The sequence below is a fragment of the Anabrus simplex genome, chromosome 13 (genome assembly GCF_040414725.1).
Source record: "Anabrus simplex isolate iqAnaSimp1 chromosome 13, ASM4041472v1, whole genome shotgun sequence".
In the NCBI taxonomy this organism is placed as follows: Eukaryota; Metazoa; Arthropoda; class Insecta; order Orthoptera; family Tettigoniidae; genus Anabrus; species Anabrus simplex.
In genome coordinates, this window is record NC_090277.1 from 41,689,459 (window position 1) to 41,711,240 (window position 21,782).

Here is a 21,782-nt window from a genome sequence, read left to right on the forward strand (position 1 = left end):
ACTCCATTATCAAATTTAGTAAATATCCCTAATTTTGTTTTCAAACTTACTACATCAAACAGAATCCATACCTACGTTACGTCAATGCACTACAAAATAACTGAGAAGACGATCTGTTTTTAAAGGTTGTGAACATTGAAATTACCAATCTGGGATCATTTATCAAACTTGCTTTCGTCCTCAGGGACCAGCTTATCACTTTCCAAGAGCCATTTAAGGTCAAGACACAAATCATTACAACAGAGTAGTTCTAAAATTGCTTCATCACTGTAATGAATAGCACTTAACATTATTATGATAGGAAATTTTGCTGGAACCACATAAAAATATTGCTTAATCATCATTATCATCATCCTTTAACCGTCTCCAATCGCCCAGGTGCGGTAGAAGAGCTCTCTCCATCTTTTTCTATCCAGGTACATTTCTTCCTCCTCAATTTGGTGCCATTTCACTCTTCTTCCTTCTAGGTCCTGCTTTACTTGACTGATCCACCGTTTCCTTGTTCCTTGGTCTGCTTCTAAGTCTTTTGCCTTCCAGCTCCTTTTCTAGCTTTTTTTATTTTGATCCATCCTTTTTACATGGCCATATCATTTGAGTCTTGATGTTCTTTAGCCACTGCTTTACTTGTGTATCATGACAGATCTCTTCATTTCTGCAGTCTGAAGTCTGCTACCATCTCTACTGTTGATTGTACAGGTTTCAAGGGCATATGTAGTTATTGGCACTAATTATACCTAATTATAATTAAAGGTATTTAGTTATCCCATAGAAGAAACCTAACTGGGTAATAAAATTGTGCTCCTTTTTGGACTCTGTTAGTGATTGCTTAGTACGTATTTATATTGGACTCCGTTGTATGAAGGTTTGTTTGTATAACGTGATTTATCACTTGTTTGTTCCTTTTCATTACTAATCTTTCGTATTAATATCCTTTAATGAGAACAAGCCTTCAGTCATTTGATGAAATTTACAATTATTGTCTTTTGAATTTCAGGGACGGAAGAGTGAATCTGGATCGGATGGTGTGACGGTTGGCCATTCAGGCAGCAGCGACACTCAGCAGTTGTCCTCATCTCCTCACAAGAGTTCTTCAAGACCTCACAACAAGTCCCCTCGGAACAGTTCCGGAGCAGAATTCTCGGGGCGCACCATCACCAAGTCGGGGTCGTTTTCTGGCACGCCTGTTACCGTGTCCAAACGGCCGTCGGAGCGGTGCACCGCTAGCGATCCTGCCATGCACCCTTGGAGGTTCGAAAGCGAGTCCACGACAGGGACGGAGACGGAAGAGGAGAGACGCGCCAACAGGCAGAGGATGCTGCCGGCATTCAGGCTGGGGCCAGAACTGGGGGCTGTTACTGTCGGCATGGGAGATCCTAGCAGCGATCTTGAAAAGAACAGTGCACTAGCGGCTGAAGAGCAGCTCAGCTCATTCTCTGAGCAGGCTTGGGATAACTATCAGGTGAGACATCTTATATTACATGTATTAAGGTTTAGCAGCTTCTTTTTTTTTTCTTTCTTTTTTCAAACCCTTCATTTACTATAAAATCAAGTAGCGAATATTTAAGAATAACTTAAATATTATATTTAAGCAGTGTTAATAGATTGGTAAGACAAATAAAAATACACTTTTATACACATGGACATTTAAAATAAAATATACTGGGCTGATGACCTAGATGTTAGGCCCCTTAAAACAACAACATCATCATCAAAATAAAATATTTGCAGACATTGTTAAAGTTTCGAGTCATCTAGTCAATAAAGTTGATGTGGATTGATCATTAGAATTCTTGATGACAAAGTTCTTCACGGAAACTAACATTTGTATTCGTAAAATTGTAAGATGAACATTGATGTGAGTAAAAACCTTTGATTTAAAATATTTCTTGATAAAGGATCCTTATGTCTCCGACAGAAATTCATTTAAATTGCATTTAGGAAGGAATGCTTAGAATTGAATAATGTTCAGTTTACTTGTTAGTGGAACTTTACTGCTTTGGCCCCATGTTGACTTGGAATCTGGAAGCTTTCCTTCAAATTAGGCTCTTCTGATATCGCACGCAGAGTTACATGATGTTCTTCTTGCAATAACTGCCTTACACACTCCACATTTGCATTGGAATGTGCTGTAGACGGGCGGCCAGTTCTGGGATCGTCTTGCACTGAATCTCAGCCTTCCCGAAACCTTTTGTGCCACTCAAACACATGACTTTTTGACAGTGCATTGCCTCCACATGCTTGCGTAATCACGTTTCACTAGGGGTTTTTCCGAGTTTATTGCAAAACCTAATGTTCACTCCTTGTTCACAATCAGCATCGATTGTATCACCGTCACTAAACCAAGCAGTGTGTTGCTAAGCACAGCCCTGCCACCTAGTGCATGTGCATGGAAACATGGCCAAGGCCATCTCAGAACGTACACATACCAGGTAACATAAAACCAACATTTGTTCCTCTGTTCGCATTGCAACCTCAGAAATACAACACTTGTCCCGGAACTTTTCTGACAAAGGGTGTATGTAATTTATCCATGTAATCAAAACACCATATTATAATCTAAAAATATTATGTATGGAACAAAAGTGGACATGTTTTGGCTCTTGCAGCCATCATCAGCACACAAACATTAAATATTAAAAGAACATTACCGTATAGATGTATGAAACGATTTTAACATAAATGCATTTGAAAGAAACATCATGAACTAATTGTCGTCTGCTCGAAATTTCTGAGACAATGATTATGCTAGTTTTCATTGCATTGTAAAACAACCCATGCAAACACAAGAACGTCACTTTCATTCTATATAAAATGTGGAAGGTCTCTTTTCCATTAGTAGACTTTAAGGTAATATATAGGTGTGTGGAAAGTCAATGAATGTAAACTACTTTCTTTTGAGTCTCTCTTGTAAATGCTTGGAAATAATGTGACTTAAATTGTTGTAACAGTGAATTTTTGAAGAGATTACTGCATTTTATTAATGCTCACACCTGAATCATCTCCGTCCACTGGGTAAAGCGGTACTAGGGTGTTCCGTATCGCTAATGGGTTAAAGCTTAATAAGATAGTGAAAATTCACCAATAGACACTGATTCAGTCGATATTACACTACTTGTTTGCACTCTTTAAATATGAGAACAACACACTTAACAGTTGCGGTAGTTCAAAAGGAAGCAGAAGGTGCCATAATGGCTTGTGTCTATATCCATGATACTGCTGACCTTTGCCAACCTTAACGTAACAAAATACCTAAAGCAAACATGAACTTCCCATGTCTTGTGTAACACATAAGAATACACGTTTTCATGCTTGTCCTTACGTGTTTTGTACTCTCTACGCACAGTTGCAAGTACAGCCCCTCCCCCTTTTTTATTTTCCTATTCTTCTTTCTAACTTCCTGTCTTCAATGTGTGTTCCTAGATTTTTAGGTTCCATTTCTACTATTCATCTATTGTTTTTTTTTATTCTCTTGAAAGTTTCTTGTTTGTAGTTGCTAGAAGTTTTGATATTGAAGAAGAAAAAAGAATACCTTTGACACAGTCACAGTATTTTGTACAGAGAACATTGGTGCATTTTTTCACTTTGCTATTCTCTGTTCTGTTGTAGGAGAAGTACATGAGTGAACCATACAGTGAAGAACTGGCCGACTCTGAGACTGCACGTCGTCTGTTAGAGTTTGGAGATGATTACAGTAAATTCCTCGACAGCCAGTCAGATTGTGCCTCAAGCTTAAGTGCCAGGCAGTTCAATTCTCCTGCTCGAAGACGCAAGCCAGTGGTAAGGATATATTGCTGAATACTATGTCATTTTTTGTTCACAACTAACTTAAAGAAAAATAATATGATCTTATGCACAGTGGTCAAGAGACTCTAGAAACTGGGACAAAAATCCTTTTCTTCAGCTATGAGTTAAATCCTCAAGGTTTTGTGAGACAAGAATGTTATTTTGGGGTGAAAGTAAAAAAACAAGCTTCTATGAATGATGATTTAAGGTATTTAGGCACTTCTGATACATTCATTTGGAATCATTTGATAGCCTGGCAAGGTTCAACTTTTGCAAAATAAAACGAAGTTTCTCATAGTGCATAGGCACTGCCGGTAGCTTTAAAGAGCCTACACAGTTGCCTCCGCGGTATGCACTAGCCATGCTTCTTGGTATTTGTGATTTTTACCAACTGACAAGCCCAAATTTGCTCACTGGAGTGAAATGCTGGCAACAGGAATGAGTTAGCCTGAAAATTTATAATGTCCAATTACAGACCCATTATGTTGGTATTACAAATTTATTCATTCGGGACAAGTAATTCAGATTCCCTAAGGCAGTCTATATCCATATCAGGTAATAGTTAGAGCCCTGCACGGATGTGGAGTTAGTGTCTTGGCAGATGCAAACGGTATGGCAATATGTATAATTTTGCTGATAATTTATAAATAATAAAGTTTATTGATTTTTACTCAGCTACAGTCTTATTTTTGTTTGTGGTTAGCTTACCCTTGATAGTGGTATGGGAGAATGGTGATATATAAAAAGCCTTGAGACCGCAAAGCCATAAATCTGACCTAAGCCTAACTGGCTCCTGCCCGCAATTAATGGAAGGAAGGAACCAAGGTCAACAGGTCGGTAGTTGTTGCAAGAGAAAATCCCTCATAAATGTGTCACTGTAGGGGTTCTGGTGCCAGGTATCAGGCCTATTGTATTATGTTAACAGATCTGTCAGTTTCAATATCTTGGGTGTAAAGTACTGTAGTTAAATATTTGCAATATCCGCGGATAGCCATTTGTGGATGTGGATAACCATTCGCGGGTGCGGTTGCGGATGAAGGAAGTACAGATATGGATAATATTTTGTACATTTGCGCAGGGCTTTAGTAATGCAGCAAAGCCTTGTTAAGACGTTTCTGCAGGGGACAAGGAAAAAGAACATGTTAAGTGAGAAAACATACTACTGAATAACGAATAAAAACTATCCAACAGGGGTATGGAAACACTAGATACGATTTTTTCCGATATGATGGAATTTTATGTCGTGTATCCACGGGTACAATGAAAACTATTATCTACCATTTCTAAAGATGAGAGGAGAATGTTAAAAGATGTCAAAAACATGACAGGACAAATATGAAAACCTTTTCTGCTGGGGATTATAAAAATAACAAAAGTGCACTGAATGGTGAGAAAAACACCAGACAACAAAAATATGAAAACTTTATATGGAGGCCAATAAAATTATCAAGTATTAATTCAGATCGCATTCTTTCTAAAAACAAAAGCCTTTTAATTTAGAGCAGTGGGTTATTAAATATTATTTTCTGGTCATACACTTAGAGTCGAAGGTGCGAGTTTGAACATCCGCACTTCCTTTGCATGCTCAAAGATGCAGGTGCCAGTCTGCTTTCTGTTAGATTTTAATTTTGTCCTCATTAGTAAGGAATTTTACGATTTTTTCCGAATTCACAAATAGCCTGTCAGAAGACAAATATACACCATGCTAGTCTTCTTCCCACAATTATGTTCCTAATCCAGATGTAGGCTATCAGGCAACCAATATTCACTACCCTTCACTGTACCACTCAACACAAAATCAATTTCTAATTTCTGAATGGAATGCGAAATACAAGCACAAACAGGCTCGCTGTGTTATTCAGCAATCTCACTGCTAACCAGCAACCAAAACTGAACAGTCCTGAGGCTAATGGCTTGCTCGCCAAATGTGCAAGTTCAGGACTTCAAGGCCTTTTCCTGTTATCATGCAACTGTAGCGTGAAGAGTCTTTCTTACCCAAGTTGGAAATCACGTTCCTTTCACAAGGGATGACAAATAACATTTTCAGGGCTACGAAAAATGTGATCGTACTGAGCGGTAATAGCGAAAATTCCTGATGTGATAAATGAGGTATTTTTATACAGATTTAATATGTTGAGAATTGACTTCAAATTTATGATGTGCTAAGCGGGAAAGCATGTTAACGAGAAGTAAACTAACAAGGTTTCTCTGCAGTTAAGTGCTAGTTTAGTAATACCAAGAGTCCAGGTAAAAGTCCCTGAACTGGCCAGGAATCGAACCCGGGGCCTCCGGGTAAGAGGCAGACATGTTACCACTACACAGTTATCTGCCATTTACTTTACAAAGTAATTGGTTCTTAAAATTCTCATTCAGGAACGGAGTGGAGGTTTTGAGCAAAGACTCCATTTTAAAAACCTGAAAAAAATTGAAAATGACTTCTCAGCAGTTTCATTACCACGTTTCTTGGTCACAAGTCAACATCCTGATCTATACACTGCCTCTGATCTAATTACCGATCTTCACTTTACTGTTAAATTTTCAGAATGTGGTACTGCAACAAAGTTGCCTGATCTTTTGTTCTGTTGCAGCAGTGCTAAAGTACCCTTTGCTTTGTTGATAGAGCTTTGAGTGTCTTCTGAAGTGCCAGAATTTACTTGCAGAAACCTCACTATTTTCTTAATAATTCTAGGAGAATGTAATGATGGTATCAGCTTTTAAAATAATTAAACGAATGGAGTATGTGAGAACATAATTCTGATAGAGATCTCTCATAAGTGGTGCAGTTTAGATGCTCATGAAACATGACAGTGTGAAGCATTCATTTTAGCAGACAATTAAAGTGAAAGTCTCGCCCATTCATCTGCTCATTTCCTACTCTGATTCCTTGTCAAGAAAGTGCTAAGAATGCAGAATATCTTTCAAGGTTTGTTGAACACACAATCTATTTAATGCAAGAGAGAGCTTTGATTTAGCTAAAAATGAATGTTTGCAAAGTGCCTAACAGAAATAATAATAATAATAATAATAATAATAATAATAATAATAATAATAATAATAATAATAATAATAATAATAATAATAATGTTTCCAGCCATTCGACCAGGTCAGGAATGAAATGAATGAAGCCTTATCTATCAGCAAGGATACGAATCGTGTTGGTTGTCGAAGCCTGTCGCACTCCTCTGAGGCAATGATTAATGACTTACAGATGAAATGAAATGATATTGGAGTGTGTTGCTGGAATGAAAGATGACAGGGAAAACCAGAGTACCCAGAGAGAAACCTATCCTGCCTCTGCTTTTGCACTTTATCCAGCACAAATCTCACATGAAGTGACCTGAATTTGAACAGCAGAACCTGGCAATTGGAGGCCAGTGTGCTGCCATCTGAGCCACGGGGACTCCAATATTATTAATGATGATAATAATAATAGAAAAATAATGGAACCGTAAGAGAAACATCAGATGGATCAACAGAAATCAAGGAAGACGTGCAGGAACTACAAATTACAGTACAAAATTTAAAAAAAAAAAAAAAAAAAAAAAAAAAAAACAAATAAAATCAAGGAACTCGCAGAGAAAATTGACTACAAACCCAGTTCAACAGATGAACAGTGGGGCAAGTGATTTCAGATGGAGAAAGAAAGAAAGTTAAGACACGAGAGAATGAAAAAGTACCAGGTTGACAAGGAACTGAAAAACACTTTTCTTTTGTATAATTTACTAAAATGGTCCATAAAATCTAAATAAATAAATAAATAAATAAATAAATAAATAAATAAATAAATGAATAAATAAATAAATAGCAATAATTTTATGGTATCGGTTACCAATTTGCAGACCTTTGTAGTGTGGTGCCATCTAGGTGGCCTGTTTACCAGTTTCAACATTCGAATTGAATCGATGGTTGTAATAACTACCTGGTCCACTTTTTGTCAAAACAAAGTTAATGGTAAACAGCATTCTTAAAAAGTAGATACATCTTTTGATACAAAGTTACATGACTCCTCTTTAAAATGGATATACCTGCACAATATATTCTGTCCTTTTGACAGTTACAAATATTCAGTCACATAGTACAAATGAATCTCCATATATACTATGGTCGTTTGACAAGAAGTCGCATGGATGTGGGGTGTAAACATGGCTGCCACGCACGCGCCTGTCTTTAGTCTCAAGCCCTGATAATAAACATCTGTTTCGTCCGCGGTTACTCTTGCGAAACTAAGTGCTGTTCTGAAGCTTCAAAGTGGCAGTGCAGTTGCGCTTTAGTTACACATTTAGCCTACTACAATTATAAGTACTGAACATGCATCTGTTTCAGAGAGTTCACACTGTCTGTCACGATGAACGTTTGTAGCTTAGTGTAGCATCTGTTACTCATGCCGTACCTACAAGCTGCCGTGACTTCTCGTGAGGTGCAGATAGTAAGATAGTATTAGAAAACATTTCTAAGTATTAGAAAACATTTCTAAACATGCCAGAATTTATGAGACAGTTTGTTACTCTGACAGCTGTGTTGTTCGTACTCTGAGTGGAACATCGATCAGTTCTGTATATTCTGGGAGCTCTTTGATGTAATCAACCAAAGAAGAGCAAACTTCATGGGATACTTCGTGGTATACATAAAATATCAACTTGTTGCTCTTCAGGCTTGTGATGCAGAATGCATTAATGGTGAGCAGGTGTAGATAAAATGCCTCCTAGACCAGTATATTTGGAATCTGAATGAATTGCTAGATGCTAAAAGGGGATCAGTCCAAGAAATATAGTTTCTGGAAAAAGAAAAAAATGTTCAGACCTCTAGTTCATACAATATCATTATGATTTCTTAACACAAAACTACTACAGCATGATAGAAGGCTACCCTTGTATTGAAAAATATTTAATCATTATTTTTAATATGAAAAAACAAATATTCACTCTCCTGGAAGTATCCTGTTTTAGCATATAAATGATATGAGAGAATTTTTGTTGTATAATCTGTCTTTTTTCACAAATTTTCGTAAAATGTTACAAGTTAATGTATTAAACACAAGGAAGATTATTTCTGAACTTATAAAAAAGTTCAGTCAAGTAGACTGATGCTCAGTGTTCTCCAATCACTTCCAAATAAAATGTTGCAAATTGATGAATTAAAACAAGAACAAATTATTCTTGAAATTTAACATCCAAAAAATTAGTCAGATAATCTGATGTTCGATCTTCTCCACATGAATATTTCACCATAAAAATCCTCATACTCAGCAGATACATAAGGATGTAGTTTTCTAACATCCTCCAATTTAACGGCCTTTAAAGGAGCCTTGCCTCCAGGATAGACCTCTTCTGAAGGCAGCCACAGAACTCATCAGCTGGGAATAGGGAATTTAAAGGTATGATGTAAAATTCCATTGATGAATGGACGAGTGATGATATTCCCTAGAAATTCGGAATCGTCTGGATTTGGTCATAGTTATGGTTCTTCTTTCATCTAGCTGACGGTTGGCTGTTCGTGGTTGATGCTTAAAAGGGCTCTGTCCAGGCATAGAGCTAATTCAAACCACTGCCTGTAACACACACACTGATCATTGGACTGATGCCGTATTAGTGTGAAAAGATGTAACTTTACCTTAGGACCTCTAAAAAGCCTTAATCTCTTTTTTTTTTTTAATGAACCTCTTTTAGTATCAACCAATTTGAATCTTCTCATTCAATTGAAACACAACATTTTATATTCCTGTCTCTTGAAATATGGATTGATTATTCAGTAGTATAGTAGTTGGGTATATAATTATAAATTGTTTTTTGTTTGTTTTTGTTTTAGAGTGGACCTGTTGCTGACAGCAGCATCTTAGACAGTGACTCTGACCTTGAGGATATTCACCACCTGATCCATCAGTCACACTCTCAGTTTATGTACTCCAAGCAAGTGTTGACGGAGCAGTTGTCTAAGCCTTCCACTGCTGACTTTGTAAGTATAACATGTTTTCTCAGTATTGTTTTGATGTATGTGCTAGTGAGGTTTCAGATAGACTTAGACATGTGCAGAAGCCATGAGGGCATTTAGCACCTCTTGCTTGTTGATTTAGAGGAACGAGGGAATGTAACATGGGTTTTTTTTTTTTCTAGAAAATTATGGAAGTATGGAATGGACATGCTTCACTGAAAGCAAGGATGATGATGATGATGATGATGATGATGATGATGATGATGATGACCTCCTTTTTCCTGGTATTTTTTTCCACCTTATAACTGGTCTGCCTTCTTGCATTTTGCCATCTATTTTGCCCGGTCATTGACTATGGCAGGCAGTCTATCCGCTGATGTTTAGTTTGGCCTCGAGGCTGTTGTCCATCTGGGCTAAGTAAGTGCCTGCTACACGACACATTGTGCATCAGCTCTGGAACTAAAATTGTGGTTTACAACAGTTCCTTTATGCCTGTCCTTTGCAGCACTCTAACTAGCAGTGATATTAGCTGGCTCGAAGCAGTAGAAATGAATATCTAAGAACAATTGTCCAAGAAACACAAAAAGATAAAATCCATAATCACGTAATATGTCAACAGCTTCAAGTTAAACAATCATTAACTGCCTTAGATGTGAAGCTTCCACGGTCTATTAAGTTCTTTAGTCTTCTTTTGGGTTAAACCGCGTTGTTTTGTATACATTATGTATAGTTTGCCGACGTTTCAATTACATTGCCGTATTCTTTGTAAATGTGACTGAAATACCTCTACTCAATCCAAAGTAATCATTCTCTCAAGCAGCTAATCAACTACGAGGGTAGTTATTGTGCTTAGCCTTAAATAGCCTTCTCTCTCTGGCTGACATAAGTCCCGCGGGGTCTTATGAAAGGTCTGGAATGTGTGTATACTTGCCAGGTAGCTGGGGATTGCTGGTGCTATTACATAACAAGACTTCATCCTGTATGTTCTTATTATGACCTGCATATTGCAATCTGTCTATAATGGGCATCCAAGAATTGCTGATTTTGTATCCTTCCTCTAAGTTCATATTGTTCGAATGTTTATTAATTTCGATACCTTCTTGGATTTTTCTTTATCGATTGCAGGGAATAGCTGCTAAGATTTTAGTTCTGTCAAATAGGATTTCATGTCTTGTTTCACATTAACCACTTGACGACTAACATCGTCTCAGAGACGTGGTCCTCCGCCGAGACCAAACAGCCCAACCACGTCTTTCAGACGTGATTAACTTTCCCGCTTGTTTGAGCTCATAGTTTGGCATGTCACTCATAGATGGCACTTGCATGCTATTCCGTAAACCTTCTAAGACTTCCTACTAAAAGAATATCCACATCTAAGGATCTACATTGCTGAAATATTTGAAAATAAGGTGGGATGTCTTCCACTACAGTAGTTCCATGCCAAGATGGCCGCGCGCAGCAATAAACATCTGACTCGGCTTGATATAAGTAATTATTTATGCGAAAGTGGTGAGAGTGAAGTGTCATGTGAATCTGAAGGCGATGAAGAGAAATTTATTGTTCACGAAAGTAATGAATCTACGTCAGAAAGTGATGTAGATTCCGACAAAGTGTTAGATGTAGCTTAGCCATCCACATCGCAAAGACGCAATTTTGATACTGGAACACGATCAGTTGAAAGTGACTGGAATTGGAAGGATGAAGACAGTGTACCAGGTATTTGTAAATTTAGTAATGTATCATCTCTCAGTGCCGTAATTACTCGTAATTTGGGCGAGAGACCTTCAGTGCTAGACTTTCTAGCGTGTGTTCTGACTGACGAATTCTGGACTATGATTACAACAGAAACGAACAAATACGCTAAACAGTGCTTAGAAAACCCAGATTATGAAAAGAAACTTTATGATGATAAGTGGTTCGACACATGCAATGATGAATTGAAGGCTTATTTCAATTTTAAATGTATTATTATGTCACAAGTAAAAAAAAGTCCTGTGTAAAAATGTACTGGTCGAAGGGGAGTATTATTGAAACTCCCTTATTTAGCAAAACAATGCCGTTTGTATGCTTCGTACTCCTTTCCAGGTATATCTAAACATTTTTAAACATGTTCACAAGATTTCAATGATTTATGTAGTGAATTGCAGCCTATGATTTATGCCATGTTCTTTGTCGCATGGGGCATTCTGTATTACACCCTCCATTTTAAAATAGTATTCAGTGTTATGGTGTAGCAAATCTAATTGGTAGTCAAGGGGTTAAGTGAAACCTTATGCCAGAGAGTGAGTGGAAACTGTGGCTAAAGACCCAGAGGTAGACGAAGGAATAGATGACTTGATCAGGTCAAGCAAGATGTGGAAGAACGAGGGTTGGAGTGGCAACAAATCCAGCCAGAAGAAACCTACGCAAACAGGCACAAGTGAAGAGGAACTGGAGACTGGATGTGAATAGTAATAATATGAATAATAATTTCTTTTGTCAAACTGCACTTAAATTGGGACAAGTATGGCTGCTCTCCATTTTATTCTTAATCACTCAACATCTGTCTGCCTCAGTTGTGTAACAGTTAACACTATTAGCTGCCGCCCTCGGAGGCCTGCGTTCGATTCCCAGTACAGCCAGAAATTTAAGAATGGCAAAAGGGCTGGGATGTGGTCAAAATGGTACATGCAGCTTACCTCCCTTGGGAGTGTGCATGAAAAGAGGTGCGCCACCTCGGGGCGAGGACACAAATTTATTCTTACTGAACCAGTTCCTCTTTAGATGTTCCTGCCATATGCTGTTGCAAACCATGGTGAGCTGGACACGGAGCAAGTTTCCTTCTTTCACCCCATGGCAACAGAACTGCAAAATTCAATTTCAACAATGGTTTATCATCAAAACTTCCAATGTTTCTATTTTTCAGTCCAGTATTGTTATTTTATTTAATTCATGCCTTCATTTTGTGGTGAAGTTAGGGCTCATGGCCCTTTGTTACACTTAATCACATAATAATGAATATAAACTTCAGAAAAATGAAATTATCAAACATCCTAACCACATTCATACTGACATTACAGAAGCTGGTTATATATTTAATAGGTAATGTCAGCAGGACAACTTAAAAGAGGCTGAGGAGGTCCAATGCCTAACGCTGAATGGGAAGGGAATTCCATAGTCTTGTACTAGACACTTGAAAGGAGCGGTTGTATGTTGATGAACCATGTACAAGTATTGCAAATGTTAAAAGCAATCGTGTTTTATATTCATGAGAGCAGGAGAGGAATGTAAACTGTAAGGATAAATACTGAGGTTTTGATTCAGTTAACAGATGGCCAGGCGAGTATTTTACAAAAGGGGGAGATATGAGTTGGAAATTAAATAGCAAATATAAATCTAATGCACAAGTTCATTCCTTGCTTTCTGTAATTTCAATGTTTGTTCCATGATGGCATCAGTTATTACATCAAATAATTAAGTATGGGAAATATAAGGGCCTGGATAAGTTTAATTTTCATGCTGTGTGGAATAAGTTTATCTGAAACCTCTCAGCCTACACTGCATTTCATATGTTACATTTTGTCATTCTTAAGCAGCATTGATCTGCCATGAAAGTTCCTTATATCTTGTTTTCCAGGCTGAAATTGTGGCCACTTGCCGAGAAAACTTGCACTGCCTCAAAGTCATCCTCGATAACGTCAAGGGTGATGGAAGTCTGCTGTCTCATCAGGAATGCAAAGATATAAGAGGTGAGTACAATCTTCTCTTCTACTATTGTTTTACAGTGTTGTAAATTTGATCTCCTAGCCTTGATCACAGGGAGCTTGAGCTTCCATGGCATTTTGCATCTGTATGCATTTGCAATAATAACAAGTGCAAAATAGGATGGCCCTTAATATTATGGTACGAGTATGTTAAGTACCACTGATATAGAACTGTAGCCTCTAGAATAGGGAATGGCAGCACACTGAGCGCGAGTTGTGAGAAAAATGCTCAAATCCCCTACATGGAATTCCCGTGCAAGTGCTAGGAGGATTTTCTTTTCGTGTTGACAGAAATTTATTTTTGTATGAGAACAGGTTCTGAAGCAGTTGAAAATATTATTTCCCTCACATGCTTATGATACAGTAAGGCTGTGCTTGCATCCCAAGTTTCATATTTATTGATTCTGTGAATGAAAAATACTGCAAAACTTCAGAAATTTGGTCTGTGATTCTGCAACAGAAATGTACTTTAGTGATGGATGTTCTTCACGTGGAGGTCTTGTTTGCTTCAACGCACCATTGTGAATCCCTAATTTGGAACATGAACTTCATTAAAAATGAGGTACCAAGCTTGGTGAGCTGATGAATGTTTGCCATCATGCATTCAACTCCAGTGTTACCAAATTTTCACCCAACATGAAGCTCCTGTCAAGCTCTCTTTGTTCTTGTAGAGACTTTAATATTTCCTACCTCTTAAATGACCTACATTTTCAGTGGATCTTTAAATTTTCTCAGAGTCTTTTTAACTCTGGATTCTTCTTCTTGAGGCACGTAGGTGGACATGCAGCTGTCAGCGCCTTGTTGCGATGTAGGTTACTCGCTCTATGGTCCTTTGCAGTTTCATCTCTTTTACATTATTGCTGCCCTTCTTTTAATCTCTTCCTTCTGATATTAAAACAAGTGTCAGGAATGTTTAAGCAGTAGACTAGAGATGCACAAAGCCTTTAAATTTTACTAGGATGATTTCCATAGCAACTTTCCATAGAGTTAGTTACTTCCACATGACTGATATTTCCCTTCTTTTTCACTTTATAGAATAAAATAGTTTTTAACCCTTTTCCACTCAGCCTATCTACTATGGTCTACTCAAAACAACTCAGACTAATGTGATTTTGCAACCAAAATAGAAAAATCAGCACATACACAGTTTAGTGTAAAACAAAACATAAAGGTTTCCACCATTCAATACTGTTTGTTGTAATTTAAAAAAAGTTGTATATTGTTGCTGCCGGGACAAAACCTCCTATGTGAAATATTTTAGCTTAGAATTTTGGCCTGTAAGGTTCTGTCATCTAAGGTGCAATATTGTGTGAATATTGTCATAGCATTCTCGCTCTTCATAATGTTTATGTCCTGCGGGTCAGTATATCTCCACAAATATTATCACATAGGAGGTTTTGTCCCGGCAACGATGATATATTTGTTGAAACTAGTTTCTGTTTTACCAAAGACCATCATCAGTCAAAAGGAAAGTAAAGGCAAGCTAAATAAATAATAATTAAATAAAATCGAAAGTGAAATTTAGGGGTGAAATATCGGAGCCATTTGTAATTAAAACTGGACTACGGCAGGTAGAAGGGCTCTCACCACTATTATTTAATTGTTCTCTAGAAATGGTAATGAGGGAATGGTTTAAGAAATGTCCACCAAAAATACAGATTGGCTGATGAATCAAAACAAATTGCCTGGGTTTCACTGACGATTTGGCATTGCTAGCCATAAAAGAAGCAAAACCCAGATATCAGAACTTCAAAACATTGCAAATAAAATTGGACTCAAAATATCATTTGAAAAAACAGAAATTATGCCCTAAAAACCAGCACAACTAAAAGAAGTTACTATAAATGGTAATAAAATCAACATAGTAACTCAATTTAAATATATTGGAGAAGTAATAACACATAATCTAAATGAAAAAATCTCAATCCAAACAAGAACAAATAAATTAGCTAAAGCACAAAAATTAACATGGGTCATCTACAAAAGAAATGTATATCAATAAATGCAAAAATAAAATACTACAACACAGTTATAAAACCGGAAGCTACATATGCAGCAGAAACACTTTTTCACCTGTATAAACAATCAAAGACTGACAGACTTCAGAAAATTTAAATGAGGATTGGAAGAACCTGCATCAATAAAAAATACCAGAAAGATAGACAGTGGTGGATAATACCTAACAAGGTCATGTACAAAGAGCTAGAACCCATTACAGATACTATGCGTATGAGGAGACTGGGATTCTTTGAACATATCCTGAGGATTCAGGATTCAAGACTTCTGAAACAACTAGTACAACACAATCTTGTCTCAAAAAATACTACAACAGGATGTAAATGGACCAGAGAAGTAAGGGAGGATCTGAAGGAAAGAGAATCTTACAGCAGAAGACACCACAAATAAGATAAAATTGAATACAAAACTCAAGAATACAAACCTCCGTTTTACCCTCATATGAAATAAACCAACAACATGCACATTTTCAACCGAGGAAAGGGCACGAAGATCGGAGCATCTGAAGATTTATTGGGAGGACCGCAAAGCCCGAACAATCCCTTCAAAGAGACCTGAACGATGGACTGACTAAAGTGATCCTATGTGGTCATAAAACAAGAAGAAGAATAAAATAAATAAATAAATAACAAATATATGTATGAAGCAAGCATGAAATTCAAGACAAGCAAAGATTTTTTAAAAAACTCATCACAATCACATGGCCTACAGTATGCAAGCTCTCAGCTTTCCTCCAATTGGAAGACTGCACCTCACAGAAGACCAGGTGAAACACTAAAATATCAGCACTAGAGGAATCTTCTAGAACTCAATTCAGCTGAAACAAGTGTGAACACAATGATGTTGACGGGAAAGTGTTGAGATGTTCATTCGTTTCCAACACGGATCATTGAAGAAGCACTTAAAATACCAGCACTTAAGGAATCTGCTTCTTAATAAAAATAAAAAATAAAATTTGTTATTCATGTCTTGCCTTTACTTTGATTTGACTGATGATGGTCTCTCGTAATACCAAAACTAGTTTCAACAAAAATATATGTAACTTTTTTAAGGTTACAACAAGCAGTACTGAATAGGTGGAAACCTTAACTTTTGTTTTACACTATATTGCTCTTCAATACAGGTTAATATGAAATTTATTACCTATGAACATGCACAGTTTAACACTAAAATCAAATAAATCACACAAATATATGCAACTATGATCATTTCAGAAAGGAATATACCTTGAAGATATTATCGTAGGAAATGCAAAAAAAAAAAAAAAAAAAAAAAAAAAAAATTGAACATAATTTTTGAAAAATAAAAATTAGTTTTTGATGACAGAAATATCGCACAGTATTTCATCAAATGTCTTTACTATTAAACCTGTTAGAAAGAATATTGAATTCTGTATAATTTGATATGAGCATGATTAGTGTGCCGCAATATACATGTAAAGTATGATGCAAAGTTATTCACATTACACGTAACTATCATCGATGTAATGTTCTTCACAGTCCGATGCACAGTGAACAGCTATGTGAAAATCTTTGGGAGTATAGTAATCAATTCCTACATAATGAAAATCACTTTTGGCAACAAAGTTGCTATCAATATCTAAATTCCCTGAATACTTAAGCATTTTGGAATAATTTGGCCTTGAAATTGGCCCAGCCATTGAAAGAAAAAGGTGACGTAAGCACATGCAGAGAAGGAGTAATGAGAATATGTATAATTATGTCTTGGGAAATGCAGCGAATAAACAAAATACCAACGAAATAAAATAAACTCTAAAATTATGTCAAGATTAAATTATCTTAATCGGAAGCCAAACAAAAACAGATCCGCCCAATAACAACTTCAGAAGGCCACAACATAATAGATTTCATTTGTCAAATATAAAAGTATTTCGTAGGGCCGTTGGATCTACCTTTTGAGTAAAATAAAATGAATCATGATCATCTGTTGCATGTTGTAAATATGATTCTGTATTGACGGTTATCACTTTACAAATTAAAATTCTTATGTTGGTTTTGTATTGAAAAGGAGGATTGTATAAGACTTTATTTGTAAAGTACAAAAATAATCATCTGTTGCCATCAAAGAGCAATACAAATTACCAGAAGTCCTAAATACGATGCAGCCAGTATATCGGCACCTTGAGCGTTTGCTACAACCTCTCATACCGATAGGTCGACGCGCTGAGTGCAGGAGGATTAAATAATATTCTTAATAAATTTTGTCATGAACAATTTTCCTGCAATACTGACTGTAAAAGAGATACTTAGAGTTATATGTTGTAAGCCACCCCCCACTTGCTGATTTTTACGAACGAATTATAGCTATGATCCTACTTGCCCTTATCCTAAACTTGGATACAAAATTTTATGAAACTCCACCAATCTGTTCACTTGATATGCTGGAGGAGACAAACACAAACAGACAAAAATTAAAATGAACCCAACATAAGCTATTATATGTCCTGTCCAGTGTAAAAACAAAGTACAGACAGAAAGACAAATTTATATATACAGAGTGTTATCGAAATGAAGTACATCATTTGAACATGTGATAGAAGATGATATTCTAAGCAATCATCTTCAAAAATTTTACGACAGACACGACTTCAGGCCGGCTACAGACCATCCAATGTGCCCAGTGGGGAACCTCTCACATGAATTGACTATAATAACCAAAGTCACTCGACTTTTCCTTGTCAAGAATATCAAGATTTCCAAGACTCCATTTGCCATCTACTGTAGTTACGAGAGAGTTCCCTGCCATTTTAAACTCACATTGTCTCATTCAAATTTGTTCAACTTTGGATTTCAGTGAGATATTTTATACGAGCTGTGTGAACATTTTAAATCTGAACAGTGATCAAGTACAGCAAGAAGCAGTACCTTATTAATGTTTTTGCAGAGCTTTTATTGAGGCATTTCCATAACATTCAACCCATGGGCCTTTTAATATTGATTTGCTCACATTTATGTATCTAATGCCATAAATTTAAATATTTACCTTGGTATTTTAATCTATCAGGGAACACTGTATCTTATATTTTTATATTTGCAATATCAACTCAGTACGGTATGTCATTTTGCATGTTTGATAACATAGAGGCCTAAAGATTTTCCCTCTTTCAGTTGTTATTTAGGATTAATTAAATTATGTATTAATCTTTATACAACAAGTAGCTGAAGATGTCTCATACATATATAGGACGAAACATGTAACACAAGTTTATATCCTAGTGATTTATTTCACTGAATGTACACTGTAGTGAAACGGTGGACTATTGCATCTCTTCATTTGTATGAATACAGTGTACTCTTGGACCTTAGGTCTTAGTAATCAGAAATGTACATTTGCCCATGAAAGGGTTTGGTGCAAGCATAAAACAGCAGACTGAACCCTACATTCTGTGTTCTCTCTCAGATTCTCACCAACTGTGTATCCCCATGCATTAAAAGTTTCCAAGCCTGTGTTCATCTTTTAAAAATAATCTCATGGAGTATGCTGTCTTTGTAGCTCATTGTATTCCAATGTAAATATTGTTTCTTTGAGATCTTGTTTCCTTCTGGTGATGTAATCTACTAGTACATTGAATGTGGTCAATGGTACCAGAATAGCTAGTGATCTGAGGCACTGTTATTAGGTGAAGAATTGTACAACCACTTATTTAATGTGATATTAGACGAGTGTGCCTATTATAGTTGCTCAGTGATGGAGTTGGCCTCCAGATACCAACCCAGCAGAAGTATGGTGTCGGATTTTCGAAGGGCAGAAGAAAGCCTGTCCGTCACTCCATGTCATTCAATGTTAACATGTAAAAGATCTCTGGTGATGCATTTGATGTTTATCACGCAAAATTAATTAAAACCCAGCCATAAGATGACCAACAGCGGTCAGATTTCTCTGCCATCTGTTAGAATGAAAGGGAACTTCCTAAATGACAGGCAGGTAGCCTAAATGACGTCCAATTAAAATTCCTTTCACATGCTAGCTGAGGTTCGTTGATGATTATTATTATTATTATTATTATTATTATTATTATTATTATTATTATTATTATTATTGTAGTAGTAGTAGTAGTAGTAGTAGTAGTAGTAGTAGTAGTAGTAGTAGTAGTAGTATGCTGATTATCCGAAGTAATGTGGACCGAAGCCACCTCTGATGAGTGAAAACTCGGATTGTACGGAGAGCCACATAGTCATAAAAATGTCATCAGAACTTCTTTTACTGGTGGTTTAACGTCATACAAAGGTTTTTGGTGTTGTAAGAATGAGGAAGGGCTAGGATTGTAAGGTAGCGAGTGATCTTAGTTAAGGTACAAAAATGGAAGGGGGCGGCTCCCATTTTTAGTAGCAATGCTGAACATATCAGGGTTGAAAAGATTTCGGTATTTATATAAAAAGGATTATTGGAAAATGCAAATATTAAAATAATAGAGAAAAGTAGTGCTACTTAATGTTTATCATCTATATCAAAAATTATTTTGAATATTTGATCCTTTCGTACTAAAAAAACTATACTAAAATACAATTCATAATCAAAAAAATTCAAATTATAAAACATAAAGGGATTAAAAATACGATCATAAATATAAATTTTAACATTGTAACATTGCCCAGCAAATTGTAACTTGTGGCACAGGGCCAAATTTCAGCGGACGGAAATGAAGACATAAAGACATACAAGAAAATAGACAGCACTGGTGGATTGATGTAGTTGTGCGGAAATGCAAACTCTCCCAGGATGTCATTAACAAGATGCAGAGGAGGAGGAGAATAAGGAAAGTGAGAGAGAGAGACTAGACAGTGCCTTTTAAATCTTGTCACTTTCAGCAGTTAAGAATACATTTTGTAAATACATTCAGTATTGCCAATTTATAATTTTTTCCCATTCTATTTGTTTTTAAGGAAGTAGTCTCGTTTACAAAATAATAATAATAATAATAATAATAATAATAATAATAATAATAATTCTTTCTTTCTTTCTTTCTTTCTTAATCTGTTTACCCCCCAGGGTTGGTTTCTTCCTCAGACTCGGCGAGGGATCCAACCTCTACCGCCTCAAGGGCAGTGTCCTAGAGCGTGAGACTTTGGGTTGGGGTTAAAGCTGGGGAGGAGGACCAGTACCTTGCCCAGGCGGCCTCACCCACTATGCAGAACAAGGGCCTTGTGGAGGGGGGGAGGGGATGGGAAGATTGGAAGGGATAGACAAGGAAGAGGGAAGGAAGCTGTTGTGGCCTTAAGTTAGGTACCATCCCGGCATTTTCCTGGAGGAGAAGTGGGAAACCACAGAAAACCACTTCGAGGATGGCTGAGTTAGGAATCGACAGTGGACCTCGTTCCAGTCCTCATACTACTTTTCAAATTTTATCGCAGAGCCGGGAATCGAATCCGGGCCTCCGGGGGTGGCAGCTAATCACAATAACCACTACACCACAGAGGCGGACTAATAATAACAATAATAATACACAAAGAACCTTGAGAAAAATGTCATCTGTGAGCCCAAGTACGATCTCCAGTTATGGTAACAGGGTTGCTTGTGTGTTACTTGGTATAGCGAATGTTGTGTCTGTTTAGGTCTAAGAAAACATTTTTTAGAAGTAGCACTACTGGTTCTAAAAGACTCTATATAGATTTTCAGAAAGCATCTGTATTATCCTCATTAAACTAAATTAATTTCGAAGTATTGTTTTTATGATTTAAAATTACAAATTGTGTATGGTGTGCTTTGTCAAAATGACAATGTATAATATTGGAAAGGGGAAAGCATATAATAATAATAATAATAATAATAATAATAATAATAATAATAATAATAATACTGAGCAAGTGGCTGTGTGGTTTGGGTCAAGAGGCTACAGCTTGCATTCGGGAGATAGTGGGTTCGAACCTCACTGTCGGCAGCCATGAAGATGGTTCTCCGTGGTTTCCCATTTTCACTCCAGGCAAATGCTGGTGTTGTGCCTTAACTAATGGCACGTCCTCTTGTTTCTCACTCCTAATCCTTTCCTATCCCATCGTCGCCATAAGACCTATCTGTGTCGGTGCGACGTAAAGCCAGTTGTAAAAAAAAGAAAAAGATTGTGTTCATAACTTGTAAGTTAGTTGTTATCCTGAACCTCATCTATAAAGCAGATCTTTATTGAATAAACTCACAAAATAGTAGAATTATTGGAACAGTCATATGGGGGAGAAAATTTCAGAATATCGAATATTTCTATCTATCTATCTATCTATCTATCTATCCATCTAATCTATCTATCTATCTATCTATCTATCTATCTTAATCTGTTTACCCTCCAGGGTTGGTTTTCCC

General features: G+C 36.7%; 1 protein-coding gene across 1 annotated transcript in view; it reads left to right on the plus strand.

Annotated features, from left to right (window-relative positions):
• klar (klarsicht) overlaps positions 1-21,782 on the plus strand; it is a 1,195,270-nt gene that overhangs the window by 1,030,573 nt on the left and 142,915 nt on the right. Inside the window, exons 16-19 of the mRNA XM_067157231.2 lie at positions 995-1,459; positions 3,607-3,777; positions 9,589-9,735; positions 13,328-13,439. Of these exons, the coding sequence (XP_067013332.2) occupies positions 995-1,459; positions 3,607-3,777; positions 9,589-9,735; positions 13,328-13,439 (895 nt within the window). The remainder of the gene's footprint in view (positions 1-994; positions 1,460-3,606; positions 3,778-9,588; positions 9,736-13,327; positions 13,440-21,782) is intronic.